This window comes from Hypanus sabinus, chromosome 18 (genome assembly GCF_030144855.1).
Source record: "Hypanus sabinus isolate sHypSab1 chromosome 18, sHypSab1.hap1, whole genome shotgun sequence".
Taxonomy (NCBI): Eukaryota; Metazoa; Chordata; class Chondrichthyes; order Myliobatiformes; family Dasyatidae; genus Hypanus; species Hypanus sabinus.
The window spans coordinates 39,735,303-39,752,551 of record NC_082723.1 but is presented as its reverse complement, the minus strand read 5'-3'; the positions used below and the strand labels follow the sequence as shown (position 1 = coordinate 39,752,551).

The 17,249-nt window shown below is 43.5% G+C and overlaps 1 protein-coding gene across 5 annotated transcripts; it reads left to right on the top strand.

The window, feature by feature from the left end:
• The first annotated feature begins 4,046 nt into the window (after positions 1-4,046).
• ppp1r26 (protein phosphatase 1, regulatory subunit 26) lies at positions 4,047-15,987 on the top strand. Of its 5 annotated transcripts, none has more exons than XM_059994242.1 (2): positions 4,047-4,141; positions 6,829-15,987. In XM_059994242.1, the coding sequence occupies exon 2, from the start codon at positions 6,877-6,879 to the stop codon at positions 10,909-10,911; it is 4,035 nt and encodes a 1,344-aa protein (XP_059850225.1). In that variant the 5' UTR covers positions 4,047-4,141; positions 6,829-6,876; the 3' UTR covers positions 10,912-15,987. The 5 variants fall into 5 exon arrangements, with proteins under 5 accessions (XP_059850225.1, XP_059850228.1, XP_059850227.1 ...); XM_059994245.1 differs by lacking the exon at positions 4,047-4,141 and adding an exon at positions 4,294-4,313; XM_059994244.1 differs by lacking the exon at positions 4,047-4,141 and adding an exon at positions 4,321-4,568.
• The last annotated feature ends 1,262 nt before the right edge of the window (positions 15,988-17,249 follow it).

Genomic DNA, 17,249 nt, shown 5'->3' with positions numbered 1-17,249 from the left:
CAGTATCAGCTTGAAGTTAAAGCAAATACTGTCTACAGAACAGCTCTGCAAACATACTCCGTAGGTAATAGACTGTCTGTGAGAAGTAAGGTTTGACTCACTACACCTGGTTCATTACTGCTTGAGATGTAGTATAAAACAATGAGTTGTTTAATTTAACTTGTTTCAAACAGACAAGCTGACTCAGAGTTGCTTAGTTCAAGGAAGCTTGCAGAACTGGATGGATAATATCATTTAGTATATCAAATAAATGATGCGTTTATAGTTGAAATTTTCATGTACTCAAGGAAGTTACCTTTACAGTGTTAGTTATAAGCTATGAACATTAAGCTAAAATCAACTGTATGTTTCCAAAATGCTTTCAGACTATTTGTGCTCAAAGGATTTCTGAGGAAATATCATATAGGTGTGAAGTCTTCCAGTTTAAGTTGGTGCTGGTGAAGCCCAGCATCTACTTACTGGCGACAAACTAAACGAAGAACGCAACTCAATACTCTTTTAATAACACCTTTTCTTGTAAAATTTTTGGTAAAATGATCACCGCAAACAATGGGGAGGCAAGTTAAGGCGAGGCTGAGTCAAGGGTTGAAGTATACAGGTGTGAGGTATGTTTGAGACAACGTCGGGGTGAGGTTGAGGGATGTTCGAGGCAAAGTTGGGGCGAGGTCTAGGCATACTGGCAGCAAAGTTGGAGCAGAGGAGGGGCAGATTCGAGGCCCATCCACCGAAACCGAGAGCGAGGCTTGATCAATTGAAGCACCAGGCTGATTTGGGAAGGTCAGGTATGGGCTGAAATGTGACGGTGGGGTCTGAGGCCAGAGCATATTGATGTAACGGGGCCCAGGTCCTAGTGCAAGGAATGACCCCATGTTTTAATTACTGGGCCAGATGTATTGGCAGGGTGTCAAGACAAGAGGTGAGGGTCAGGCTGATTCTGCGATGTTTACTCGGCTCTGCGCTGAAATGAGGATGAGCCTTGTGGTCTGTTCCCGTTACTCCAGGTTTCGTGTCCATGGACTCACTTTTATTCTGAATGTTATTTGCTTACCTTTACCGTTTGTACGATTTGTTGTTTTTTTCTCTCTGCACATTAGGAATTTGACGGTCTTCTTTTGTTCTGGGTTCTTTTGGGTTTTTTTGTTTTGTAGCTGCCTGTAAGGAGATGAAACCCAAGGTTGTATAATGTATACATACCTAAATAATGAATTTACTTTGAACTTTGAAGTCACCCAAGTGGCAGAAAAACAGTATAAATGAAGAGAGCATGTTCAGACTTATTGAGAATGGTTAAATAACATCAAAAAGAAATGATAAAAGACAAGGTGACTAGAATCCATTCTTCTGGCTTCAGTTTCTGCAATGCATGAATTTTTCACCTGTATTATTATTATGTCTTTTTAGTTTATAAGAATTGCATCTGTGTTTTGAAAATCCTTTGTGTTTTAGAAATGGATGCAATTTGGAAATGTTTTATAAGCTAGAAATCCTCTGTGGGTTTTAAATGTGTTTTAAGTACATTATTTGCACTTAAACATGTATCACTGAAAATAAATGAACTGTGTTTAAACTACTTTGTTAGCTGGAACTATCTCCTCCTTGGTAAAGAGTTGGTGGGGGGGGGGGGGGGACTGCTCAAATAGTGGGTATTGGCAGCTAAAACTCACCGTGGAGAATAAACAGGGAATTAGCTAGTCTTTGAAGACTGGGTAGTTTTGAATCAAACTCTGAATCAGATTTAATATCACTGCCATGTGACTTGAAGTTTGTTGTTCTGCAGCAGCAGTACATTGCAATACATAATAGTAAAAACTGTAAATTATGGTAAGAAGAAACATATTTTTTTAAAGTTAAATATTTATAAGGTCGGGTATGGGGCAGCGGGGTCCATGTATAAATATTAAATATACTTGTGAAAAGAGAAAAAACAAGTCATGAGGTAGTATTCATGGGTTCAATGTCCATTCAGAAATCTGATGGTAGAGGGGAAGAAGTTGTTCCTGAATCATTGAGTGTGTGCCTTCAGGTTCCTGTACCTCCTCCCTGATGGTAGCAAAGAGAAGAGGGCATGCAGTGTAATGGGGGTCCTTAATGATGCATGCCACCTTTATGAGGCATCACCTCTTGAAAATGTCCAGAATGCTGGGGAGGCTGGTGCCCATGATGGAGACGACAGTGCTTACAAATTTCTGCAGCTTATTACGGTCCTTTGCAGTAGCAACCCCCAGCACCATACCAGGCAGAGATGCAGGATGCAGCCAGTTAGAATGCTCTCCACAGGACACCTATAGAAATTTGTAAGTGTCCTTGGTGACATGCCAAATGTTCTCAAACTCCTAATGAAGTATAGCTGCTGCCGTGCCTTCTTTGTAACTGCATCAATATGTTGGGCCCAGGGTCAATCCTCGGAGATGTTGACACCCCCCCCCCACCCCCAGAACTTCTGATCCCTCTAAGGGAACTGGTGTGTGTTCCCCCGTCTTACCTTTCCTGGAGTCCACAATAAATTCTTTGGTCTAACTGACATTGAGTGCAAGGTTGTTGCTGCGACACCACTCAACCAGCTGACATATCTCCCTCTTGTCACCAACTGAAATTCTGCCAATAGTTGCTTCATCAGCAGATTTATAGGTGGCATTTGAGCTGTGCCCAGCCACTTAGTCATGGGTGTAGAGAGAGTAGAGCAGTGGGCTGAGCACACATCCCCGAGGTGCGTCAGTGTTGATTATTAGCGAGGTGGAGACGTTATTTCTAATTCACGTGGACTGTGCTCTCCTGGTGGGGAAGTTGAAGATCCAGTTGCAGAGAGAGGTACAGAGGCCCAGGTTTTGGAGCTTTTGGATCAGAACTGTGGGAATGATTGTGTTAGACACTGATCTGTGATCAATAAACAGCATCCTGATACAGGTATTGGTATTGTCCAGTGATCCAAGGCCACGTGAGATCACATCGACTGTCAACCTATTGTGGCGATAGGCAGCAGGTTCAGGCCCTTGCTTAGGCTCTAGTGCACTTAATGACCGTAGATGTGAGTGCAATTGGGTGATAGCCACTGAGGCAGCTAACACTGCTCTCTTACCCCTTTTGCATTTTATCTCCTAAAGTGCAACTCTTCATAACAAAATGATGAAGGGTATAGAGAGGGGAAATGTAAGCAGGCTTTTTCCACCAAGGTTGTGTGGGACTGCAACCAGAGGTCATGGGTTAAAGGTAAAAGGTGAAAAGTTTAAGAACATGAGGGGAAACTTCTCTCAGAGGGTCATGAGAGCATGGAACAAGCTGCCAGAGCAAGTGGTGCATGCCAGCTTGATTTCAAAGTTTAAGAGAAGTTTGGATAGGTAGATGGATGGTAGTGGTATAGCGGGCTATAGTCCTGGTGCAGCTTAAATGGTTCAGCACAGACTAGATGGGCTGAAGGGCCTGTTTTTGTGCTGTACTTTTCTATGACTCTGTGACCCTTCACATCTGGCCAAATTAAACTCGCTCAATTTGTACAACACGACCTGCCCCGCTGACTATGCCAAATAAGGCCACGCTCTTCCAAATGTGAACTATCGCTTACAATAGGGCAGCGTGGTGGATAGGGTGGCACTGCTCCAGCTCAGAGCGTCCCGAAGTTTGGGGTTCGATCTCAGCACCAGCTGTCAGGGGTTTGTACTCTCACCCCAGAGGGTTTACTCTGGGTTCTCCGATATCCTCCCACAGTCCAAAGACCTACTGGTTCGTAGGTCAAGTGGGCATTGTAAATGGTCCTGAGATAGGGCTAGTGTAAAATAAACCGGTGGCTGGGCTGTAAGAATCCCTGAATAAGCAGATAGATTTGCAAACATACAAGCAGGAACCCTCTCTGTATCACCCACGCCAGACTCTCTAGCCTCCCAATCCCTTGTTTTCAAGAAGAGGGGTATTATTTTTAACTCATTTCAGACAAAAGTTGCTAACGCGGTAACCGCTACTCGTTATTCGTGTATTTTTGTTTTGCCGATTCTAGTTCACACAGATACAGCCGGGCCGCTCTCCGGACGGGCATATTTATTTATTTGCGTTTCCTCCGCCTCCTCGCTGCTCTGAACTTTGCCTGCAGCCGGTGGGAGTGCCGAGTGCGCCGAGCCGCCGCAGCGAGCGAGGGAGCCGCGTGTAGCAGGTAGCGACGGAGCGGGCGGGCGAGGGGCTCCGCTCCCGGGACCCGGGGTCTGCCGGCTGTCAATCAACCTGGGCAGCGGGGGAGGGGAGGGGAGGGGAGGGGCTGTCAATCAAACCTGGGAGCCGGAGCAGGTGCCAATAAAACGGGGAAGTGGGGGCAGCGGCTGCTCAAGGTCGGGAGGACCGTCAGTCAGGCCGTTGTCCGGCGGCGACGGGAGAACTCCCGACTCGAGGCTTCGGGCCTAGCTGTGCGCAGAGATCCGGCCGGGCTGGGGTCGCCCTTCTGCCCCGATGCTTATCCCCCGTGTCGGCGTGAAATGTGATCATTTGCCCTGACTGATGAGAGTTGCTCCCACCCTTACAACCCCCGGCCCGCTCTCCTTCCTCTCACTTGTGGGCCGGGCTCGGGCCCTGCTACGGTGCCGCAGGTCGGAGGCTGCAGCCTGGGCCTCGGGGTCGGGTTCGCCGCTAGCTGAGAGCAGGACGGTAGCGGGAGGCCTGTAGATGGCCGGGGCACTCCGGCTGTGCCGGATCGGGCGGCCAGGGTTGGGGCGGGAGTCACCGGGGGTGAGCGAGGTACTGCCCCTCGTCACAGATTCAGTGCACGGTCAGCCTGGGTCCAAAGAGCTCCGAGGCGTGACCTGGGGCATCGCTGACTGCCATCAGCATCGCCCGCACGCTCAGAACAACTGGGCACCTAAGTGGGGGGATGGCATAGCAAATACCCCTCAACGTGGGCAGACGGAATCTTCTTGTAGCTTCAAATCATAGGTAAAGGCAATTCCCTCTTATTAACCAGCCATCAAAGACCATGTATACGGAAAGGTGCTAGAAAAGAACCAATAATGTCATGGAGGATCCCACCCACCCTTCTCATGGACTGTTTGCCCCATTTCCATCGCGTACACCAGACTCAAAAACTTTCCACAGTAAGGTTGATTGACACCTCCACCCACTAACTCCACCACTACTTTATTTCCTGTCAGTCACCTTATGTACAGCCTAGTGTCTCTAAGGAAAGACAATCAATCTATGTGTATAAGCTATCTTATGTATTTATATTTATTGTGTGCACTTTATCTTTTGTGTTTTTGTTTGTACTGCATCATATCTGGAGTAACAATTAGTTTCTCCTTGTATATAGGTAATGAGATTAAACAGTCTTGAATCAACTGTCAGAGCATCCAATGCTTCACAATTAGCTGTAGAGGTTCAACCTCGTTTCCCTGCTCTGCAAACCTCTGAATGTGTGTTCCTGAATTCAGGCATTTCTGCACGGTTGGGGAATAAAGGACTAGAGGGCATGGATTAAGATTTTATAGGATTGTGAGGGACAACAAAGGGTAGTATCTGTGTGGGATGAGATGCTTGAGGAGGTGGCTGTAGCAAGTACAATAAGAACTTTTAAAACACAGTTGGACAGGTACATGGATTGGAAAGATTTAAGTTGCCTAGTTTGGATGTGACATTTTGGTCAGTAAAGGATCTGTGGGGCTGAATGGCCTGTTCATTCTGTATAACTGAGTGAACTTGGCTCTGAGCGTATTTGCAATGTATTTTAAACCGGCATCAACTTCAGAAATGGGTCAACCCATTTACAAACTGCGATCTTGGAAGAGGTAGAGAAAAATCAAGAGTTACTATTTTTAAAATAAGCTTGTATCTGTTGCTTTTCTCCCCCCTCTATATAAAATGGCATTTTTAGCAATTGGGTCAGAAGCACAATCCTGGTTAACTACACTTGAAAATGATTCTGTGAGATGAGTGATGCAAACTTAATAGTTTTCAGTACAATAGCAACTAGAGTCTACGGTCATAAGATATCCCAGCTCAGCAGTTATATGAAATAAAGAATTTAGCACTGAGCCGCAGGACTTATGGACAGATGACAAACAGGTAAGAGTTTTTAAGGAATGGTTAAAGGAGGAGGTAAAGCAGGAATTGGAGAGTGTGGGGTAGGTAGACAATGCCACGGCAACAGTAAGGTGGGGGCATTGAAGGGATTTGAATGCAAAAGTGATTAAAAGTGAAAGCAGTGTAGGTGAGCAGCCACAGCAGAGCTGGCTGAAGGGTTAGGAGAGTATTAGGTGACTGGGTTTGGACAGGTTGCAAGTGTGGAAGTTGTGAGTCAAGTGGCACTATTACTAAGTTGGTGAGTTATTTAAAGGGAATTAGTTAGTGTTACCTGCCATTGTAAATTGGTGATGTCCTTTCTACTTCTCCACGACTTACAATACGGAATTTTTTTCTAGTCTCCAGATTTCGTGAGTTAGTATAGCATGATTGAGTGTTTGTTTTTTTACAAAGCGATTGAAGGTACTGAGGGAGAAGTGTACCTTTGAAGGTGTAATACTGAAAGTCTGCCGCACTATTGAAGGGCCAAAACTGAGGGAGTGTTGCACTGTCAGAGATAATAAAACATCGGCCTAAAGTTATCTGTGGGAGATCCATAAGACTTTATCTTGAAGAAGAGCCAAAGAGTTCTCTCTGTTGTCCTGAACAACGTCTATTCCTCAAGCAACATCGATAAAATTGAACCAGGCTTTATTTGTTTGCCTAATGGCAAAAACAGATAAAAAGAAAGTTGCTCTGAATTGATTGACTTTTGTAAAGCATCAGTGTAAGTATTTGTTAAGCTGTTTATTTTGCAGCCGTTTTGATTGTTTTTGTTCTACATTGTTTTTGCAGGATGTGAGGGAAGCAACAATATGTCCAGAGTGTCATTCTCCTGCTATAATGTTCTTAATGAATTTGACACCTGCCTCTGCAATACAGACAGATTGGCAGTCCTTTGGAGCTTCCCAGAGCTACAGCCTTCCGGTGGGTTTCTCCTCCGTAAAGGAGAAGTTCTCTGCTGTTGGAAGTACTGTTAACGTAAGTGTACAAATGATTGTGGAAAACCTGCAGCCCCATAACTCATCTCATGCTATGAACAATGACCCCAGTAGTAATGCTCAAACAAACCTAGTCACAAAATGGCGGAGTGAGGGTGCGTTAGACAACAGCGCCATCAAGCTTCTAAAAGGGGCCGCTGTAGAGGATCTGAAGACCGTGTATCCAACCTGTGCACTCGGCACAGAGGAGTCGAATTTGGGCCATTGTGAACTGGATACAGACAGCGATGAGTCTGTTGACCGAGATATAGAAAAGGCTATTCAGGAATACTTGAAGAAGAAGACAGAAGAAAGTTGCTCAATGTCGAACGTCATACATGATGCTGAAGTTCCTCCTGTGATACATACACCTATCAAAGACGCTGCTCCAAATGTCAGTAATAGATTCTCACTTGAAGAAAAGGTGGTCCCCACTGAACTTGTCAATGTTGACCCTCTTCCTACCCATCCAAAGGCTGCTACCGATTCCAGATGTTCTTCACCTTCCAGCATCAGCAGCAATGACTCTTTTGAACTGAGTATACAAGCTGAGATTGAAAGGTTCTTGCAAGACAAGCGGGATAAAGAAACCAGCGATCCCAGTGACAAACTAGCATCCAAGGGAGGACCAGCACAGAAGGAAAATCTGGTGAAGGTAGGACTGAAGAGCAAGAAGAGGTACATCAAGGCCAGCGCAGGGAACCAAGCACGTGTTGTCAAACCATTGGTGACAAATCCCAATACTCAAGTTACTGGCACCAAATCCACCAAAGTAGGTGAAGTTGGCAAATCTGGGAAGACCAATGAAAGGAATCCCAAGAGCCATAAAAAGCTGGCCATTGAGAGGAAGCCATCAGCAATGCCTAGCTTTAAGGATCTCTGCAAAAATAGTAACATCCAGTTGAACGTGAAGACTGAATTCTCTGTCCCAAAGCCTAATTCCATAACCACAGGAGCAGAGCTATCTGACTCTAGTAGTGATGATGGGATTGAGGAAGCCATCCAACGTTACCAGTTAGAACAGAAGAAAATCAAGGATCTTCCCTTTGCCCTTGGATTGTTACCTCACAAGCCTCTCTGTTCCATGAACTCTGAATCCTCTTTGGATGCTCGTCATGCACCCAAGGACGAGGGGAAGGAAACAACTCAAGCAACTCTGAGCAAGAAGCGGAAGCAATGTATACCCAAGTCTGTGGAGTCAAAGGCACAGTATCCACACAGCCTTTTGCATACAGTCTCCAGTGATCAGTTGAGCAATGATTTTGTAAAGCAAAAGGAAAGGAAACACATAGTCTCTGAGTTAAATTTGAAAAGAACAGAGACCCCATCAGAATTTTTCCGAAAACAGGAAGGCCCTTTGGTGCTCAGTGTAGATGAAGATGGCATGTTGAACAGGGAAGTGCATGTGGCCTGTAGGAAGATGACCAGCAAGTATGCCACTGTTAACTCCCAGCAAATCTCATCTTCCGACAGTGAAGACAGTTCTGTGGATAGTAGTGACAGCATTGAAAAGGAAATTCAAAATTACTTGGCTCTGAAGGTGAGCCAAAGGAATGAGAAGTCAAATAAAGTGGAGGCTATGAGTGAGTCAGTCAAAGTCTTCCCCTCAGATCTGAAGGAAGAAGATAGTCTGAACTTGTTCTCTCCTCTGTCTTCATCTCAGATGCCCTTATTGCAGAAAGAAAGTCTGAAGTCTAATGACAGTGTTGGTCATAAGACTGGAAAAGAAAAGTTGAGAGAAAGCCAGCCAGTTGCCAGTGGGGCACCTGTTTCCAGGACTGACCCTGACACTGCTCCCTCCAAGATTAAACTTAAAAAAGATCTGTTGGAGCAAGATACTTTAGACATAAGCAATGTCTGGGACAGCAAGGCAATCAATAGAAATCAGGGCAAATTATCGCCAAACTGGGCTACCAGCATACAGTCCTGTCATAAGCCAGTCCATGATGCTTGGCAGACAGACGACAAAAGTAGTTCATTGGACAGTGATGAAGATCTGGATACTGCTACAATGGATCTTCTGAAGACCAGAAAAAGAGTGGGGAGAAGATCAAGGGACTCTAAGAACTGGTGCAGGAAGCGTGTACGGTTTACAGGGGCAGAGGTGCTCACCTTCTCTGAGCAAAACACTGGTATTGGGAATGAAACTCCCAAGGCCACTGGTGAAGGGCTTGCATTGAGCCATGCTCCCCTGAAGAGCTGTTTGTCAAAATCTAGTAGGACAGTCTGTAGAAGTTATTTAGACTTTAAAAGTAAAAATAACAAAAGAGCTGGGGAGACATCAGAAGGTGAAGGAAATGGCAGTATGGTTAGAATGGGAAGGCCCATATCGGTCTTGTTATCTACAACGCCATCCACCGTGGTTGAACCAGTAACTCAAAAAACCATGACCGGAGACAGCAGTTCCGGAGATAGTGACGATGGTATTGAGCAAGAAATCCTGAGATTCCTAGCAGAAAAAGCCAGAGGGAATAGTGTAGCTGAGGAAAGCTTGAAAGACCAGGGTGAAGTGCAAGATTTTATAGAGCGAGGCGAAAGAAACAGATCGTTAAAAGTGCCAGGCCATGGTGCAGAAATGTCTTCCATTTCTCAGCAGACTGAGGGATCTTGCAGCGTTGGTATGAAGGAACCGCATCATGAGGAAGAGGCGGTCACAGCTGGGTGCTCATTTGGAGGTATGGAAAGTGCTGCTGCTGAAAGCAAGGCTCGCATTCATGATCCAGGTTTGCTTCAGGACGCTTGTGTTATTCACAGCGCAGAGCACCAGACTGAACACAGACCAATTGTCAGAGAATTGTCAACTGTGTTTCAAACTAAAACTGCACTTGAGCAGGGGATTTTGCAAGTTGGTACCACAGACTGTCAAGGGAAAGAGAGCAGTATCAGCAAGTGTGATTTGCACAGTAACGTCCTGCAGGTGGATAATCCCTTAGGAAACTGCATCACCCAGAACGTACAGGACAAACAGGCAGCTGCGGGTTTCAAAGCAATTCCACCCTTGGTTCGGGAGCTAAGTGGACAATGTATTGATCTCAGAGAGCAGGGTGTGAGACAGCCTCAACCAGAAGCAGTTCAAGCAATGTCTTTAGAGGGAACTGTAAGCAAATTGAAATCATGCAATGTCGTCTTCACTGAACCTCTCTGTGACACTGTGCCGAAAGGTGGGGAGAAAGATTCTAGCAGTAGAGCTAAATATTCCATGGAAAGCCAGTCACATGTAGGGTGCAGTACAGAACAGAGCCCTCGTACTGCAGGTGAAACATATTCACACCTGGGTTGGACAGGCAGAGATATAACTAAACCTGAGGAGGGTGGATATCCAAGCAGGCCTTCAGCATCTCTGATGCCATCAGTAAGTCCTGATGTTCATTCCAGTGAGATGAGGGGTCTGCCTTGTGGTACCTGGCAGGAGCAGAGTGACCACAATTATCAGTGTGGAATGAGGCATGAGATGAGGTCAAATCAAGATGCTGGACCTGAATGTTTCAACTTTGTGAGATCACATTCATGTGAAAGTAGAGGAGCAAGCACCAGTGTACCATTTGCTGCACATTCCATACCTTCAACCCACAAGGAAACCAGCAGGATAGATCAGAGCATGCAGAGTACAGAGCCAGAGACCGCCAAAGGAATAGTGAGTGGTGAGGGAACTTCTGAAGAGAAGGCCAGCAGTCAGTGCTCAGGTAAAGAAAATGGTGGAACTGCTCAATGGCAGTCGCTGAACCTGTCTTTGTTGGAAACTAAGAATGAGGAGCAAAGCGACAGGAGACGAACAGGAGTGGGTTTTGAGGAGAAAAGTCCTCAACCCTTTTATGAGAAAGCAAATGATCAATCAGATAATGGTGATAGAATGGAGACTGGTAGTTCAGGACAGCAGGGACAGTATATTGATATGTAAGTATAATGTTGTACAATAGGTTTTCTCTTAATTATTTAAGATAACCATTAAGTTCTATTGTAGACAGTGGGATGTTGGCAAATGATTTAAGACAATTTTTGGTTGATGTGATGAAAGGCTATCCTAGATAAGCATTTGATTTAGGACAAAGAAAATACATTTTTAAAATGTCCATTCCTGTCTTTTCCAAATAAATAGGATGATTAAAAGTTGGGCTGTATAGTTTCAAAGCATTTCTTACCATGGCTGAGGCCCACTCCATGAAATGTAGTTGCCATTTGTTTCTGTGGTAGTGGAGGGCTCACCATTTCTCATCTTAAATTGATTTGTGTTTGCATTTCTCAGGGTCAGTACAGCACAGTCTTTCTTCCTGTCCGCAGATAATACCCATAGCACATCATCCCAAAATCTGGAAAAATAGCCCCAGTTCTAATTATTGTTTTCAGGGTCAAAGCTGGTGATGGTGATCACTCTTTGCACTTCTGAACGAATCAGATCCAGGCTCTGTTCCTGATAAATACATTCAGAGAACAACACGGGATTGTCTCTGATAGCTCCTAAGTTTGAATAGTACAAATTGAGTTGACGCGTAAATAACCGTCAGTTGTTTGAGCTATTCTGAAGATTGAAAGTCAATAAGAGTAAAGATTGATCTGGGATGAAGAGCCACAATAGAAATTGTTTTTGAACTGACAGAGGGAAAGTTACTCAAATAGAAAATGTGTACAGTAAGTTTAGCTTGCACACAAACCTGCAGGAGGTACCGGATCCTTTTTTTTTATTGCATTCAAATTTTATTTCTATTTCTGTTAAGAAGCAGCACAAAAACTGTTTAATTGTTAATAGTGGTAGTAGGTGACCTGGGATGCCAGGAAGTGAGGTGAAATTGCTGAGGAACAGATCTTGCCAAGGGACTATAATTTTGCATTCATTCATTGAGGTTCGGGATGCTGACACTGGAAAATCAAATTGCTATCTATTTGGGAACAGTACCACCAGACGCAGAAAAAAGATGGCTTCCTTGTCCTGGCCATAGGCCTTATCATCAGCCTTGTAACTAGAAGCTTCTAAACCCCACTGCATTAGATTATCTTAATATTCCTCGTGAAGCAAGCATCTTTTGGAGATTGTGGACCAGAACTGCCAATTCTCAACACCTACTTGATCTCTGGAGTTTAATTGGCCATCAGCAGGTTGGCTTTCACCCTCGGCCAATAGTTGAAAGTGTAGATAATAATTACTTTTTGTTATTATCCCTGCAAGTTGGAATAGGATTTGCCCAAATTATCATTGAATTGATCATAAATTGAGAGATAATTAGCAAAAGACTGACTTCAGGAACTTACTTTCCCAAACTCCTGGTCTTCATGAAGGAATTTGACTTCTAGAAATTTTCGGGCTAGTATGGCAATAGGCTAGCCTGGGGCACCTGCTATTCCCAGGCAGTTTCTCATCTAAGTATCAGTCAGGTGTGAGCATGCTTAGCTTTCAATACCAGATGAGATTAGGCACAATAGTGGTTAGCGTAATGCTAAAACAAAGTCAGTGACGTGGATTCAATTCCCACTCCTGCCTGTAAGCAGTTTGTACATTCTCCCCGTTACCAGGTGGGTTTCCTCTGGGTGCTCTGGTTTCCTCCCACATTCCAAGATGTAATTGGTCACATGGGTGTAATTTTGCCTCGCAGGCTCATTGGCTGAAAAGCCTGTTGCCATGCTGTATCTCTAAGAATATTTCTAAGAAGTCAGTTTTCTAGTATGCAGCAGGAAGAATTGTTTAAAAGAAAGCTAGTCACAGCTGATCTCAGGCAAAGAGGGGGAACTGTAGTTTGTGTCAGGGGAACAGTGTCATTGAGTATACATTTTCCCCATTATTGTCAAGCAGCACTCATCCCAGGATGATCTGAGGGTAAAAATGTGAGCTCGGTCATGAATGGGTTGAGAGGGATAACAAATCAGCCATGACTGAATGGTGGGACAGATTCGATGGGCCAAATGGCCTAATTCTGCTATGGGCAAATAGTCTGTCAACACTCATCAACTGGGATTAGATTCTGTAAGGAGAAGCTGTGGAAAAGTACCTTGGGAAAGGGCACCCTACTTAAAGGGGAGGAGAAGAGAGATATGTATGGATTTATATATAAATGCAAAGAATGTCAAATTCCAGCTCAGAACTCACATAGATAATCTTGCAAAGGAATCTATTGAAATATGACATTTGTACAGACTTTATACTCCAAGAATACAGAATGACTTATTTTAATTAGGGCCTGTTTTAAATTTCTTGGCTCTTTATTTATGTAAAGTCTAGTGTATTTAATTCAGCAAAATCCCAATGAGAAATGGGATCTATAAATGAGTTACCTGGCTCTTCTTCTGGATAACACATTGCAGCAGCTTTGTCGGGATGATTTCAGCAAAACACAATAATGGTGTTGCACTAAAAAGCACCTTATCATGTCAGAGCATTTTCTGAAGCGTCTAAACTGCTGTGGACAATGATTGTGGAACTATCTTTATAAATGCTGACCTGCTGAGTTCTTCCAGCATTTTGCTTGTGTGCTTATAAATGCTAATCCTTCTTTCCAAAATAAAATAGTACTATCATTTTCTGTTAGCATTTAACAATGAGTGCAGAATAGAAAATTACAGGAATGTAGCAAATGTAGCAGCTCCTGGGGAAACCTTCACTAATCTAAATTCATTTTGATGGCCTTTTTACTGGAATGAAGTGTTGTGGCTTACAGGACAGTTAATGGCGATGGGACCAATTTTGAAGAGATTAGGAAAAGGTTTACCAGCAACAGTCTTATGTGGAATATTCTATCCACAGATTTCATCTGAGATTAAATATCAGGTTTAATGACAAGTAATTACACGTAAGTAATGAATGTTGCTGCAAAGACCAGTGTTTATTATCTATTCCAAATTACCCTTGAGAATGTAATGATGTGATATCATCTTTAAGAATGCTTAGTGATCCATGCATGCTCTTCCGCAATCTTCATTGAATTGTGTCCCGTACTTCAACAGTAGCGAGGAAGTACTGGGTCATGATTTTGAATATAGTGAAATACAGTTCTACTATTAATTGTGTCTCAGAGCACCTCAGACATACCCAGTTTTGAAATATCAGTTTTATTTAGAATTTCTCTAACAAAATACAGTGATTGTATCCTACGACATAGCAATGTGAGGTCAAAATCATGTCAATTTTTCTTCATCTTCTGCTGAACTACTCACAGTCATGTCCTGGATTTGGCCAGCTAGGTGAAAAATGGTACACTCAAACTACTCTTGAAAGTGGAAAATAAAGACCCCTTTCCCCTCCTTTCCATCCACCCATTTGGCTGCATTTTATGCCTTATTCTTTGTAGTAATTTTTATTATGGTGGACCTCTAATTCATCAGACAAGGCAGGATAGGAGGTGATGTTCTGCATAGATTGCCTTGCCCACCATTGACAATTGAAGTATCTGAGCAACACGCTCATTTTTTTGTATTAGTCATGATGGGTATGTTGAGCCAATAAGAAAGGGATGGGTATGTCTGGGATATTAAAGGGTATGATTCTTTTGAGTGATGGTGTCAAGCTTGATAGTTCTATTGAACAGCATTCCCAATTTTGGCATGTTTTCAAAGTTCCCAGAACTGTGATGTCTTTCCCGTGCACAAATTCACCTGATCTTTCTGCTATGGATATCTGATCGCCCTGTCCCTCTGATGCCCAGCACAGAGCCACTGGACATGTTCTAAATCTATTCTTTTGAGGGTACTGGTCATGCCACATAACACAATGGAGCATGAGCTCATGTTGAAGAGACTTCATGTTAATTGAATTTAAATTCTTCGGCTGTCTCGGTGAGATTTAAGCTCTTCACTTAGAGAATCAGCAACAACTTGGAACCTGACATCTGAGTGCATAAGCATTGTAAGCATGCAGCAGCTGATACTGGATTTGGTCCTAACTTGGGTCTGAAGTGAGGTGAAGTAGATTGAACAGTTTTCCCAATGGTTCTGCAGATGAACTTCACTCTAATGGGCAGCTTGTTGGAGGCAGAGCAAAGTATTACGGCAAGAAAATGTAGAAGTGCCAAAGTGATTGTGCAACCTTGTTTGATACTGGTCTGTAGTGAGATGGGCCTCTTGTGAATGTATTAATGCATTGGTTAGGCAAACCATCATGAAGCAAATATAACTCAGAGAAATTTGTATGGGCATCCAAATGTAAGGAAGATGCTCCACAGTCCCACACAATCAATGTATTCAAAGGTTCGAATGAGGTAGAAAGCCGCATATTTTGTGGTTGGTGCTGTTCCCTTCTCTTAGACTTGAGGAGTTAGTGTGTCAGTGGAAAGAGTATCTTGGAAATCCCTAAATAGTTAGAAAATTGGATTTGTGTCCTTTCTTGTGGAACTCAGTCATTCTGAGATTCACTGACCCTTTCTTCTCTTCTTAGATGTCAGAGATAAAGTTGTAGATTTGTGGGAGAAGTTCCTCACCATTAAGTATTAGAACATCAGCGTTTATACTGTATGTTTGCAGGGCCTTTTCAACTTGTCAATCAAAGTTAGTAGCAAGGCTGCATGAGATAGTTTGCAATTTTGAATTTATCCTCTTTTGGATGGTGGTAATGCCAGGTAGCTCAATGGAAAATGTTGTTTGGATGGGTATGGAATTTCACCTGACATAACTAACTGAAGTTAGGTTCTTTAGCTGGCTTGGTGGGATTCTAGCTCATGTCACCGGATCACCCAGGAATGGCTTCTAAAATATTTGTCCAGTAATGAAACCTTTCTAAATGAAACCACATACTCTGTAGCATTATTCATTAGTGATCCAAAGAAGTAATAAAATCATTTCATTTTTGTGTTTTAATCCATTTTTTCCATTTTTGGTGTATATGTTGCCAAATATTTTTTCTGTTTTGTGAAATTTTCTTGTGATGTTGAAATTTCTCCTCCGTTTTTGCCTGAGGGGTATATTGTGCACATAGTTTTTAACAAATTATGTGAAATATTTAAATTATACATTTTCACATCTTCTTGGCAATTATCTAATAAATAGCACAGTCTGATACTTGTGATGTCGGTTATTATTCCTCAACTCTTCTACTGGGTGCACAAGGTTGGAGATAATTGGATCACTTTTGTTCTATCTCTTTCTTCTCTTCTCCACCAACAAAATCCCATAACCCCATACTTTACAATCTATTACCCCTACACTCTACTCCAATCTCTCCTGCTGTCTTCCTCATTCTTCCTCCTTTTTCTAGTCCCTTCCCCTTCTTCTGTCTGTCCCCACTCTCTAGTCTTTCTCTCTGTTGACATACATGAGAATATCTCCTGTTTGGTGTTTCAAGTGAGTTCTTCAAAAGAATCAGTGAAGAAGTGTTCATGGGTTTGTGATGCATTCAGAAATCTGATAGAAGGGAAGAAGCAGTTTCTAAAACATTGAGTGAGGGTCTTGAGGCTCCTGTACCTTCTCCCTGATGATAGTGAAAAGAAGACATGTCCCAGATGGCACACACAAAATGCTGGTGGAATGCAGCAGGACAGGCAGCATCTATAGGAAGAAGTACAGTTGATGTTTCGGGCCGAGACCTTTCGTCAGGACTAACTGAAAGAAGAGATAGTAAGAGATTTGAAAGTGGGAGGGGGCGGGGAGATCCGAAATGATAGAAGACTAGAGGGGGAGGGATGACGCTGAGAGCTGGAAAGGTGATTGGCGAAAGTGATACAGAGCTGGAGGAGGGAGAGGATCATGGGACAGGAGGCCTCGGGAGAAAGAAAGGGGGAGAGGAGCACCAGAGGGAGATGGAGAACAGGCAAGGAGTGATTGTGAGAGGGACAGAGAAAAAAGGAAAAAGAGGGGGGAAATAAATAAATAAGGGGTGGGGTAAGAAGGGGAGGGGGTCATTAACAGAAGTTAGAGAAATCAATGTTCATGCCATCAGGTTGGAGGCTACCCAATCGGTATATAAGATGTTGTCGCTCCAACCTGAGTGTGGCTTCATCTTGACAGTAGAGGAGGCCATGGACAGACATACCAGAATGAGAATGGGACATGGAATTAAAATGTGTGGCCACTGGGAGATCCTGCTTTCCCATTCCCATTCTGATATGTCTATCCATGGCCTCCTCTACTGTCAAGATGAAGCCACACTCAGGTTGGAGCGACAACATCTTATATACCGATTGGGTAGCCTCCAACCTGATGGCATGAACATTGATTTCTCTCATTTCTGTTAATGCCCCCCTCCCCTTCTTAACCTATCACTTATTTATTTATTCTCCCTTTTCCTTTTCTGTCTTTTTTCTCTCTCTGTCCCTCTCACAA

Excerpts from the sequence above, each read along its gene's own strand:
- ppp1r26 (XM_059994240.1), top strand. The coding sequence starts at position 4,986 with ATGTCATGGAGGATCCCACCCACCCTTCTCATGGACTGTTTGCCCCAT. Across the intron at positions 5,070-6,828 it reads AGACTCAAAAACTTTCCACA|GATGTGAGGGAAGCAACAAT; the intron begins GTAAGGTTGATT and ends TTGTTTTTGCAG.